At 39.1% G+C, this 13,898-nt stretch overlaps 1 protein-coding gene across 10 annotated transcripts in view; it reads left to right on the top strand.

Annotated features, from left to right (window-relative positions):
* CEP70 (centrosomal protein 70) overlaps nt 1–13,898 on the top strand; it is a 140,752-nt gene that overhangs the window by 104,901 nt on the left and 21,953 nt on the right. For all 10 annotated transcript variants that reach the window (XM_023736011.1, XM_023736015.1, XM_023736012.1 and 7 more), the window contains one exon: nt 12,016–12,124. In XM_023736011.1, the coding sequence (XP_023591779.1) occupies nt 12,016–12,124 (109 nt within the window). The remainder of the gene's footprint in view (nt 1–12,015; nt 12,125–13,898) is intronic.

The following is a 13,898-nucleotide window of genomic DNA, read 5'->3' as shown; positions in this document are numbered from 1 at the left end:
GGGGGGGGGCTATGGACTCTTGTTTGACTTAATATTGCAAACAGGTTGATTATAAAATTCTTTTGCTAAGAAAGTAATGAAGTAGGTCTATTGGTGTAAGATAACCAAAGATACTACAATAATTCCATTAAATTTTTCAAGAGTATTTATATTTTGCTAGGGAAAAACAGGATTAGAATAGCCACCCTAGAAAAACAGTTACCTTCAGAGTTGTAGCATTGGTACTAAAGCAGAGTGAGTCACCCTTCCTTTCATCGCTGGGACAAAAACCAAACAAACCAGACCTGTTGCCATTGAGTCGATTCCGACTCATAGTGACCCTGTAGGATAGGGTAGAACTGCCCCATAGGATTTCTAAGGCTATAAATCTTTACAGAAGCAGACTGCCATCTTTCTCCTACAGAGAGGCTGGTGGGTTCAAACCGCTGACCTTTGGGTTAGCAGCCGAGTGATTAACTACTGTGCCAACATGGTTTCTTCTCTTTTCATCTCTAGCCATCGTAAAAGTTTTAGAAATAAGGAAGAAAGAACTCAGGGAAAGAGTAAGACAGTATACAATACTGGGAAGGTTAGCACAGCTTGACCAAGGCAAAATCATAGAAGATTCATAGACACATCCAAACTCCCTGAGGGACGGAGTTACTGGACTGAGGGCTGGGGACCATGGTCTCAGGGGACATCTAGCTCACTTTGTATAGCATAGTTTATAAAGAAAATGTTCTACATCCTACTTTGGTGAGTAGCGTCTGGGGTCTTAAAAGCTTGTGAGTGGCCATCTAAGATACATTTACTGGTCCCACCCCATCTGGAGCAAGGGAGAATGAAGAAAACTAAAGACACAAGGGAAGAATTAATCCAGAGGATTAATGGAACACAGCTACCACTGCCTCCACCAGACTCAGTCCAGTACAACTAGATGGTGCCTGGCTACCACCAACAACTGCACTGACAGGGATCACAATAGAGGGTCCCAGACAGAGCTGGAGAAAAAAGTAGAACAAAAATTCAGACTCACAAAAATAAAAACCAGACTTACTGGTCTGACAGAGACTGGAGAAACCCTGAGAGTATGGACCCTGGATACCCTTTTAACTGAGTGCTGAAGTCACTCCTGAGGTTCACCTTTCAGCCAAAGATTAGACAGGCCTATAAAACAGTAACACACATAATTCAACCGTGTATATGGGACTAAATGGGCACACTAGCCCAGGGGCAAGGACAAGAAGGCAGGAGGGGACAGGAAAGCTGTACGAATGGAAATGGGGAACCCAAGGTCGAGAAGGGGAGAGTGTTGATACATCACAAGGTTGGCAACCAATGTCACAAAACAATATGTGTATTAATTGTTTAATGAGAAACTAATTTGCTCTGTAAACTCTCATCTAAAGCACAATTAAAAACAAAAAAAAGAACTCAGGGAATGATGTAATTTTGAAAAGCACCCATGGTACACACATGTGTTTTATAGCAGTGTGACTAAATGAGCATGATTTTTTTAAATTTAAAATATATTTAACAATTGGCAGCCCACTATTCAACTCATTTCTCATCTGCAGCATGGGAGTCATCATGGATCATAAAAAGGTTCCAACAGACACAGTTAAAAGCTATGAAGTTTCTGCACATAGAAACTTAAGGAGATAGATATACAAAACAGGAGACAACACAGCATATTTTTGGAAAGGTGCAGTTTTGTGGGTTTCCCAGAGTCCACAAAGAAGGCCAGCTGGTTATGCTGCCTACGTGGAATGAGTGTCTGCTAAGCACATAAAGTACCCCTTAGCCACTCCTGGGTGATTTTTATACCTTCAGACCCTGCCTGACTGCTCTGGAGACCATAGCATGTTTTTGAGTGCAGTCTATTCTGCTACAACATGTTTCTAAAACACCAGTTAATTCAAATGCAATTGGAAAGTAAGGGAATGATTAGCAGTGTAACGTAGAAGTTGCACTGTTCACATGCAATTTTTCCTAGGCAAAAGGAGCTAGAATAGCAGTATAGTATTGTAGGCTTCAGGAAAGGGAAAAGTTTCCGTATTTCCAGATAAGGTCACATTAACAGGTACTAGGGGTGAGAACTTCAACATATCTTCTTGAGGGGATACAATTCATTTTGTAACACCTTTTAAGGTGCCAGTTATTGTTTTTGTTAGCTCTATAGTTACAAAGCTTTATCTGTTTTAAGTCGTCTTGTTTCAAATGCTGCTTTTCTTGTGAGTCCTGTTATTTCAGTATTTTTAAATTAATAAACATTAATTTTTAGAGTTTTAGTTTCATAGAAAAAATTGAGAGAGAGTACAGATAGTTCCCATATACCTCCGCAACCCGTTTCCTCTATTATTAACACTTTGCATTAGTGTGGTACATTTGTTACAATTGAACCAATATCGATACATTATTATTAACTAAAGTTCATAGTTAGGGTGTGGTACACTTCTATGAGTTTTGAAAAATGCATATCATGTATCCACCATTACATATAGTACAGAGTAGTTTCACTACACTAAAAACCACGTGTTTCCCCTATTCATGCTCCCCCTGCCCCGTTGCTCCTGGCTCCCACTCCACCTTGCTCCCACTGCAGCCTCTGGCAACCACTGATCTTTTCACTGTGTGTATACTTTTGCCTTTCTCAGAATGTCGTATAGTTGGAATAATACAGTATGTAGCTTGTTCAGAATGGCTTCTTTCACTTAGCAATATACATTTAATTTCCTCCATGTTTTTTCCTAGCTTGTTAACCCATTTCTTTTTATCACTGAATGATATGAACCCTGGTGGCACAACTGCTGCTAACTGAAAGGTTGGCAGTTTGAACCCACTCAGTGGCTCTGTAGGGGAAAGACCTGGCAATCTGCTCCCTTAAAGATTAGAGCCTAATGGGGCAGTTCTACTTTGTCACATGGGATCTCTATGAGTCCATGGCACCTAACAATAATATTCCATTATATGGATATACTACAGTTTGTTTATCTATTCACCTGTTGAAGGAATCTTGATTGCTTCCAATTCTTGGCAATTTTAATAAAGATGCTTTAAACATTCATATGCAGGTTTTTGTGTGGACATAAGTTTTCAACTCTTTTTGGGTAAATACATAGGAGCGCAATGGCTGGATCATATGATAAACCTATGTTTAGCATTGTAAGAAACTGCCAAACTGTCTTCCAAAGTGACTGTACCATTTTGCATTCCCACCAGCAGTGAATGAGATTTACTGTTGCTCCATATCCTCTTCAGCATTAAGTGTTGTCAGTGTTTTGGATTTTAGCCATTCTAACAGGCGTGTAGTCTCATTGTTTTGTTTTTGTTTTTTTAGTTGTGCTTTAGGTGAAGGTTTACAGCTCCAGTTAATGTCTTATTCAAAAATTTATACATATATTATTTTGTGACATTGGTTGCAATCCCCACAATGTGACGGCATACTTCCCCTCCCACCCCCCCACCCCGAGTTCCCTGTGTCCATTCAACCAGTTCCTGTCCCTTCCTGCCTTCTCGTCCTGCTTTTGAACAGGAGCTGCCCATTTGCTCTCGTAGATCTGGTGAACTAAGAAGCACATTCCTCACCTGTTTTTTTTTTGTTTTATAGTCCTGTGTAATCTTTGTCTAAAGAGTCAGCTTCGGGAATGGTTTCAGTTCTGGGTTAACAGAGGGTCTGGGAATCATAGTTTCAGGGGTTCCTCCAGTCTCTGTCAGACCATTAAGTCTGGTCTTTTTACATGAATTTGATTTCTGTTCTACATTTTTCTCTGGCTGTGTCCGGGACTCTGTCGTGTTCCCTGTCAGGGCAGTCGTTGGTAGCCAGACACCATCTAGTTCCTCTGGTCTCATGCTGGTGGAGTCTCTGGTTCATTTGGTCCTTTAGTCCTTTGGGATAGTATTTTCCTTGTGTCTTTGGGTTTCTTCATTCTCCTTTGCTCCAAGTGGGATGGGACCAATTGTTGTATCTTAGGTGGCTGCTCGCAAGCTTTTAAGAGCCCAGATGCTACTCACCAAAGTGGGATGTAGAACATTTTCTTTATAAACTATGTTATGCCAGTTGACCTAGATGGTCCCCAGGCCCCAGGCCCAGCTACTCTGTCCCTCAAAGTGTTTGGATGTGTCTAGGAAATTTCTTTGCTTTTGCTTTGGTCCAGTTGTGCTGACTTCCCCGGTATTGTGTGTTGTCCTTCCCTTCACCGAAGTAGACCCTTGTCTACTATCTAGTTAGTGATTTCCCCTTCCCCTCCCTCCCTACCGCCATAACCATCAAAAAATGCTTTTTCCTATGTGTGAACCTTTTCTTGAGTTCTTATAATAGTGGTCTCATACAATTTTGTCATTTAGTGACTGACTTATTTTACTCAACATAATTCCCTCCAGATTCATTCATGTTGTGAGATGTTTCGCAGATTCATCATTGTTCTTTATCGGTGCATAGTATTCCATTGTGTGTATATACCATAATTTGTTTATCCATTCATCTGTTCATGGGCATTTAGGTGGTTTCCATCCTTTTTTGCTATTGGGAATAGTGTTGCAGTGAACATGGGTGTGCATATGTCTATTCGTGTGACAGCTCTTACTTCTCTCGGGCATATTGCTAGGAGTGGGATTGCTGGATCATATGGTATTTCTATTTCTAGCTTTTTAAGGAAGCACCCTATCGTTTTCCAAAGTGACTGTACCATTTACATTCCCACCAGCAATGCGTAAGAGTTCCAATCTCCCCACAACCTCTCCAACATTTATTATTTTGTTTTTTGAATTAATGCCAGCATTGTTGGGGTGATATGGTATCTCATTGTAGTTTTGATTTGCATTTCTCTAATGGCTAATGATTGTGAGCATTTCCTCATGTATCTGGTAGCTGCCTGAATATCTTCTTTGGTGAAGTCTGTTCATATCATTTGCCCATTTTTTAGTTGGATTATTTGTCTTTTTGTTGTTAAGGTGTTGCAGTATCTTACAGATTTTAGACATTAGACCCTTATCGGATATGTCATAGCCAAATTTTTTCCCCCAGTTTGTAGATTCTTCTTTCATTCTTTTGGTGAAGTCTTTTGTTGAGCGTAAGTGTTTGATTTTTAGGGGCTCCCAGTTGTCTAGTTTCTCTTCTGGTGTTTGTGCATTGTTAGTTATGGTTTGCATACTATTTATGCCATGTATTAAGTCCCCTAGTGTTGTTCCTATTTTTTCTTCCATGATCTTTATCGTTTTAAATTTTATATTAAGGACTTTGATCCATTTTGAGTTAGTTTCTGTGTATGGTGTGAGATATGAGTCCTGTTTCATTTTTTTTACAGATGGATATCCAGTTATGCCAGCACCATTTGTTAAAGAGACTGTCTTTTCCCCATTTAATGGACATTGGGCCTTTGTCAAATATCAGCTGCTCATAGGTGGATGGATTTACATCTGGGTTCTCAATTCTGTTCCACTGGTTTGTATGTCTGTTGTTATACCAGTACCAGCTGTTTTGACTGCTGTGGCGGTATAATAGGTTCTAAAATCAGGTAGTGTGAGGCCTTTGTTCTTCTTCTTCAGTAATCCTTTACTTATCTGGGTCCTTTTCCCTTTCCATATGAAGTAGGTGATTTGTTTCTCCATCTTATTAAAAAATGCCGTTGGAATTTGGATTGGGATTGCATTGCATCTGTAGATCGCTTTGGTTAGAATTGACATTTTCACGATATTGAGTCTTCGTATCCATGAGCATGGTATGTTTTTCCACTTATGTAAGTCTGTTTGGTTTCTGGCAGTAGTGTTTTATAGTTTTCTTAGTATAGGTCTTTTACATCTCTTGTTAGATTTATTCCTAAGTACTTTATCTTCTTGGGAGCTATTGTAAATGGTATTGATTTGGTGATTTCCTTTTCAAAGTTCTCTTTGGTGAGGTAGAGGAATCCAACAGATATTTGTATGTTTATCTTGTATCCTGATACTTTGCTGAAATCTGCTATTCGTTCCAGCAGTTTTCTTGTGGATTCTTTGGGGTTTTCTGCATATAAGATCATATCATTTGTGAATAGGGATACTTCTACTTCTTCCTTACCAGTTTGGATGCCCTTTATTTCTTTTTCTTGTCTTATTCTGGCTAGGACCTCCAGTACAATGTTGAATAAGAGTGGTGATAAAGGGCGTCCTTATCCGGTGCCCATTCTCAAGGGAAATGCTTTCAGTCTCTTTCCGTTGAGAATGATATTGGCTGTTGGCTTTGTATAAATGCCCTTTATTATGTCAAGGAATTTCCCTTCTATTCCTGTTTTGCTGAGAGTTTTTATCAGGAATGGGTATTTGACTTTGTCAGATACCTTTTCTGCATTGATTGATAGGAACATGTGGTTCTTTTCTTTTGTTTTATTTATGTGATGGATTATGTTGATTGATTTTCCAATGTTGAATTATCCCTGCATACCTGATGTGAATCCTACTTGGTCATGATGTATTATTTTTTTTGATATGCTGTTGAATTCTATTGGCCAGAATTTTGTTGAAAATTTTTTTGCCTATGTTCATGAGGGATATTGGTCTGTAATTTTCTTTTTTTGTGGTGTCATTGCCTAGCTTTGGTATCAGGGTTATGCTGGCTTCATAGAAATGAGTTCAGCAGTATTCCTTCCTTTTCTATGCTCTGAAATACCTTTAGTAGTACTGGTGTTAACGCTTCTCTGAAAGTTTAGTAGAATTCTCCAGTGAAACCATCTGGACCAGGGCTTTTTTTTTGTTGGGAGTTTTTTAAGTTATCTCTTCAATCTCTTCCTTTGTTATGGGTTTATTTAGTTTTTCTACCTTGGTTTGTGTTAGTTTAGGTAGGTAGTGTGTCTATTTCCTCTATGTTTTCAAATTAGTTTGGAGTACAGTTTTTCATAGTATTCTGTTATGATCCTTTTTATTTCAGTTGGGACTGTTGTGCTATCACCCATCTCATTTCTTATTTGGGTTATTTGCTTCTTATGTTTTTCTTTTATGTCAGTTGGCCAGTGGTTGCTCGATTTTGTTGATCTTTTCAACGAACCAACTTTTGGTCTTATTGACTCTTTGAATTGTTTTTCTAGTCTCTGTTTTGTTTATTTCTGCTCTGTTCTTTATTATTTCCTTTCTTCTGGTGCCTGAGGACTTCTTTTCCTGCTCTGTATTTGTTCAAGTTGTAGGGTTAATGTTTTGATTTTAGTCCTTTCTTCTTTTTGGATATGTGCATTTATTGCTATAAATTGACCTCAAAGCACTACTTTTGCTGTGTCCCTGAGGTTTTGGTAAGATGTGTTTTCATTCTCATTTAATTCTATTGATTTCTTTATTCCATCCTTGATTTCTTCTATAACCCAGTAGTTTTTAAGCAAGGTGTTGTTCAGTTTCCATGTATTTCATTTTTTTCCCTTGCTTTTTCTGTTATTGATTTCTACTTTTATGGCATTGTGATCAGAAAAGATGCTTTGTATTATTTCGATGTTTTGGATTCTGTTAAGGCTTGCTTTGTGGCCTAAAATGTGGTCTCTTCTGGAGAATGTTCTGTGTGCATTGGAAAAGAATGTATACTTTGGTGCTGTTAGGTAGAGTGTTCAGTATATGTCTATGAGGTCAATTTGATTGATTGTGGCATTTAGATCTTCTGTATCTTTATTGCATTTCTTTCAAGATGTTCTGTCCTTCACTGAAGTGGTGTGTTGAAGTCCTCTACTGTTATTGTGGAACTGTCTCTTTCTCTTTTCAGTGCTATTAGAATTTGTTTTATGTATTTTGGAGCCCTGTCATTGGTGTGTATATATTTATTGTGGTTATATCTTCCTGGCGTATTGAGACCCTAAATCATTACACAGTGTCCTTCCTTATCCTATATAGTGGATATTGCTTTAAAGTCTGTTTTTTTGGAGATTAATATTGCCATTTCTTCTCTTTTTTGGTAGCTGTTTGCTTGGTATATATATTTTCCATCCTTTGAGTTTTAGTTTATGTCTTTGTGTCTAAAGTGTGTCTTTTGTAGATAGCATATAGACATATTGTATTTTTTTATCCATGCTGCCACTCTCTGTTTCTTTACTGGTGCATTTAGGCCATTTATATTGAGTGTAATTATTGATTGGTATGAGTTTACTGCTGTCATTTTCATGTTTTTTTTGGTGTTGACAATTTCTTTGTTCCACTTCATTTTTTGTGCTGAGTTCTGTTTCTTTATATATTTTTTCATCTTTTTCAATATTGTTGATTTTGTGTTTGCTGAATCTTTATGTTTTTCTTCTTTTTTATTTTGATGGGTAGGTTTGTTAGCTTCCTTTGTGGTTACCTTGAAATTTACCTTTATTTTTCTAAGTTTAAACCAATCTGGTATTTCTTGATATCACCTTAACTTCCTCTCCATATGGAAGTTCTATGACTACACTGTTTGTTCCCTCTTTTTTCTTTTGACATTGCCATGGTTTAGATATTGACATCTCTGGTTCCCTATTTTCAGACTTTTAGCTTTGATTTGTTTTTGTTAATTCCCTGTTTGGGTTGTTAACGGATTGATCTGTCTTGTGTCCTAGTCTTGGATTGTTGTCTGATATTGTTGGTTCTCTAACCAGAGGACTCCCTTTAATATATCTTGTAATATTAGTTCGGTTTTTACAAATTCCTTTAACTTCTGTTTATCTTGAAATGACCTGATTTAGCCATCGTATTTGAGAGACATTTTTGCTAGATATATAATTCTTGGCTGGCAATTTTTTTTCCTTCAGGCTTTATATATGTCATCCCATTGCCTTCTTGCCTACATGGTTTCTGCTGAGTAGTCAGAGCTTATCTTATTGGTTCTCCTTTGTCAGTGACTTTTCATTTATCCCTAGCCACTGTCAAGATTCTGTCTTTGTCTTTGGTTTTGGCACGTTTGATTATGATATGTCTTGGTGACTTTCTTTTGGGTTCTACCTTATGTGGGGTTCGTTGAGCTTCTTGGATAAATACCTTCTTATCTTTCATGATATCAGGGAAGTTTTCTGCCAGCAAATCTTCAACAATTTTCTCTGTATTTTCTGTTACTGCCCCCCGCCCCCTGCCCCATTCTGGTACTCCAGTCACTCATAAGTTTTTCTTCTTGATAGTGTCCCATATAATTCTTAGGCTTTCTTCATTTTTTAAAATTCTTTTTTCTGATTTTTCCTCAAATAAATTGGCATCAAGGATTTTCTCTTCTGTCTAACTAATTCTGACTTTATTGTCTCTATTCTGCTCCTGTTGAGTTACCCAATTCTGAAATTTTGTTAGTCTTTTGGATTTCTAGTTGCTGTTTCTCTGTGGTTTCCAGCAGCCTGTTAAATTTGTCGTTTTGTTCTTGTATTGTTTTCCTGAATTCCTCTATTGCTTTGTGTTCCTAGGCTTGATCCGAATTTTGCATGATCTCCTTCCTGATAACTTTGAGAGCTCTGTGTATTAGTCTTTTGAATTCTTTCTCAAGTAATTCCATTGCCTTATCCTTCTCTGTAAGGTTTTCTGATTCTTTATTTTGATCGCTTGCTGGCGCCATCTTGACCTTCTTTATGTTGCTTCTTGATTTGATATTGACTGTAGTTTCTGTGACTTCAATAAGTTATTATATTTATTTATTGTATGTTTGTTTACTGTGTCCTGACTTTTTGTTTTGTTTTGATATGCCCAAGTAGGCTGGGCTTGTGGGCTACTTTGATTGTTGGCATCTTTGAAGCTATCATGACCTATCTCTAGGTGGTCAGAACAGCTACTAGGTATGTGAGCCCTGGAGTCTGTTTACTTTTCTTGTGTGGGTATGGCATAGGTGTCCAGGCTATCAGTCACCGAGTACATGGTGCAGACTCTCACGCACAGTCCTAGGCAGGCAGGGCTGCATAGGAGTGTTCAGAGCAGGCACAGATATCTGGCTGCACTGGGGGGGCTGTGTGTGGAGTAAGGTAGGTGGCTGATGGCTGCCCCAAGGTGTCTAAGTGGAGGACATGTCCCTGTCCCCTAGAGCGTGTAGTGGAGGGGGTATTGCAGTTGGTCCTTGGGCACACAGTGCTGTTGGCTGGAGGGACTGAGAGGTACCACTAATTCTCAGACCCCTGTTGTGGGTGGCTAGATGGAGAGTATCGTACTGCCAGCTCTCAGGCCCCTGGTGGGTGAGTGAGGCTGCTGCTTGGGGGCAGGGCAGTGTCAAATGTCATGAATCTGCAGCTCCCCCTTGGCTGTTGCAGTTGAAAATGGGCTTCAGGTGTATGCTATGCTGTTTTATGCTAATGAGGTTGTGCGATGTTAAATCAGCCCACGTAGGTCTGGGCAGGGGTGAACGGCACTGCAAGTCCATGAACCCATTATGCCAGTGGCTGGGCTAAGGGGCAGGGCCTCTGTCCAGCCCCGAGTTCCTGGCTTAGGGGGAATGGCAGGTTGTTGAATACTGCCAGACTGATGTTGGAGTGGAGCAGGGTTAGGGGTGTGTGAGGGGAGGAAAGCACTTCTCCACTGTGAAACTCTGATAGAGAGAAGAGTTATTTTGTGGTAGGTTTGAAGCTTGTACTTAACTTCCTCAGGTCTGGTGTTACTCCTGGTTGGTTCCAGAGGTGCATGGAGATCCACTGCTGCTTCACTGTGCCCAGTGTGGTGACCTCCATTTGAATGATGCTGTTTGCCACAGCCTGTGTGTGCCGTGCAGACTCAGCTAGCAAGGCACTGGCGGTCTTGCGATCTGTACTTCTCCGCTGCTTTTGAATTGTCTCTCCTTCCACCTGCCACTCAGTCCGATTCTTCAACTTTGTCTGTGATGATTAGGGTTCCTAGATTGTCACAAAGAATTGATTCACTTTTTTTTCAGGTCTTTGTTGTAAGAGGGACGGCAGGAGGCATCTGTCTTTTCCACCATCTTGGCCCCACCCCTTACATTGTTGTTTTAATTTGCAATTCTCTAATGACATATGGGAGTCCCTAGGTGGTGCAAATGGTTAAGCATTTGGCTGCTAACTGAAAGGTTGGAAGTTTAAGCCCACTCAGAGGTGCCTTGGAAGAAAGGCCTAGCAATCTACTTCTGAAAAACCAGCCACTGAAAACCCTACAGAGCACAGTTTTACTCTGACACACATGGGGTTGCCATGAGTTGGAATCGACTCGATGGCAACTGGTGGTAAGAGATGAGTCGGGGAATATTGGATTAGGACCAAAGCATGGAGAGTTTCACAACACAGTGGGAAGCCATGATTGTTTCCCAGTAGGCAGATGATGTGATAGAATATTACTGTTGTATTTTACAAACAGCAGATTGGAGCTCATTAATGAGTCATGGAATCAGTTTAATGGATGGGGGTCCCAGCGGGAAACTGATGGCACACTCAAATTGAAGGTTAATCTGAAGAGCGTTTAATAAGAGAATATTTTCAAAGACATGGTGAGTGGATGGGTAGGAGTGTGTATTGCAGCCTGTTCTCAAAGATATTTGGAGAAGGGAAAGGGCTTGCTACTAGGTGGATACTCATGCATAGTTATGTTTCTGGGCAAAGGGGCTTTCCTTTCCCTCAGAGTTCCAGTAGCCACCTGGGACACCCTGGGACTTGGGTCCCCATGCTGTCTTCACTGGCCCAGGCATCAGTGTTGTCTGTTCCTTGGTACAAGTGGGGTATGACGAAGAAGGGGCCAAAACCACTGAGTTGTTGTTGCTGCAATACCCAAACCAATTTCCCGGCCCATTTCTTCGTCCTCTGCTTATCTATAGCCTCTAAGTTGGGAGTACCTTGGAAGTTGCTTCTATTCCTTGCAGTATTTCTGTCCTATGCTGTTTTTTTTTCAGTGATTGAGGGGTGGTTAGAATTATCTTCAGTCTGATCCCTTCTGTCTTCAGGGATTCTGTCTAATTTCTGTCTATTGAGAGGACTGCCTTGTTTTCCAGTGAAAATATAGCTTAATTTTTTTTTAAATTTTATATGTGCTTGTGTGTGTGTGTGTGCATATGCACTCATAAGGATGTTGGGAGGGATAGCTGGAGAATTGACTCAGTTTGTCATCTTAATCCAGCATCAAGGAGAACATTTTGTGTTATCTGATTTTTTTTTCTCCATTTAGATTACAGGAGCTTATCAGCCAAAAAAAGGCTGAAGACCCAGAGAAGAAAGGTGAGGAATCCAGCAAAGATAACCAGCAACAGGCCCTAATTGATCACAGATACTTTCAGGTATTGAACAGCTGGCAAAGAAACTGATATTTATAGTGAATTTTGGTTTCAATTGCAATGTAATAAATTACCAGTTGTAAGGAATACTTGTAGCATATATTTACATATACTTATCCTATCTTGTCTTGCCACGACATACTTACTTGCTAAAAACATTGTAGGTAGCTCAGTTTAGGCCCAGTGTTTAAGAGTTTGCCTGCTAACCAAAAAGTCTGCGGTTCAAATCCACCAGTCACTCCTTGGAAACCCCGTTGGGCAATTCTTCTTTGGCCTGTAGGGTCGCTATGAATCAGAATCGACTCGATGGCAATGGGTTTTTTTTGTTTTTTGGTCTTACCCCTTAAAAGAGACTAGGCCTAGATCAAAGCAAGGTAGTAGAAAGCTGATAAGATTTTTAAAAGATTTAATAATCCTTTTTCCTACTTTCCATCTTTAAGCCAATTCTCTTTCTATTGTTATTATAAAAGTAAATATATATTTTTTAGGTTCTTTTATGGTTTTATTTTTGTTTAGATAGTTCATCTGAAATTTAATTTTCTAAATGGTATAATGTAGGGATATAATCTTTACTCGTTTTATAAACCATTTATTGAATAGATGAGAGGGTAAACCTGGTTATTTGCTGGCTGAATGAGGCCTGTACTCCTGTTTTGTTGGACCCACACAGGGGTTTTAAAAATTTGAATTTATTATCAATATTTAAAACATTTTTAAAAGTTCTTATTTCTTGTTTCTCTTAAAAAGCTAAAGGATCTGGCAACAACTTCCTGCATGGTTTATCAGAACAAGATTATGCCTTTCCCCTGTCAAATATGAGGCATGTGCTCTTCAGCTAGCCGAAGTACCCACCTAGCCTCACTTCATTCATTTATACTGTTTCCTTGGCTGCTCTAGGCATTTGAGTTTGCAGTCTCCATTAGACTGTTCTTTCTCTACTTTACTGAAATGGCATCTTTATATATATCATACTTAGGTTTGTTTCAAGACTCTCTAGACTGTTCCATTTCTATAGTCTTTTAATTTCTTTAGTTTTATAGAATATTTCTACCACCTGTGGAAATATAACTGACAATTTTTTATACTGTCCTGGCTTGCATATTGCTGTGATGCTGGAAGCTATGCCACCAGTGTTTCACATGCCAGCAGGATCAACCACGGTAGACAGGTTTCAGCAGAGCTTCCAGACTAAAGACCAAGTAGGAAGAAAGGTTTGGTGATCTGTTTCCAAAAATTAGCCAATGAAAACCCTATGAATCACAACCGAATATTATCTGATGTAGTGCTAGAAGATGAGCCCCTAGGTTGGAAGACAATAATGAACTCAAGCATGCTGGTGATCATGAGGATGGCGCAATATTTAGTTCTGTTGTACACGAGTCAGAGCTAACTCAGTGGCAACTAATAATAACAACATAGTATATTTTGATACCTTTTGGGGCAAATATCCTGTCATTGTTATTTCTCAAATTTTTCTTGGCTATATTTTTAGCATATTTACTCTTCTGGATGAATAGTTTGTCAAATTCAAAAATAAATCCCAGTGAGATGAACTGAAATTTGATCGACTCTATTGGTTAATTTTTGGAGAAATGACACAAAGTTTTGAATCATTCCATTCAGAAATATGTCTAGTTTTATTTGTGTTGTCTTTTATAGCCTTCAGTAAAGTTTTATATATTTTATTTTTTTTTCACATATTGTTTTATGACATTGGTTAACAACCCCACAACATGTCAACCCTCTCCCTTCTCGACCTTTTTTTTTTTTTTTTTTT

The sequence above is a fragment of the Trichechus manatus genome, unplaced genomic scaffold (genome assembly GCF_000243295.1).
Source record: "Trichechus manatus latirostris isolate Lorelei unplaced genomic scaffold, TriManLat1.0 scaffold00084, whole genome shotgun sequence".
NCBI lineage: Eukaryota > Metazoa > Chordata > Mammalia > Sirenia > Trichechidae > Trichechus > Trichechus manatus.
The sequence above is the reverse complement of the archived record's forward strand: the minus strand, read 5'-3'. Positions and strand labels throughout refer to the sequence as shown.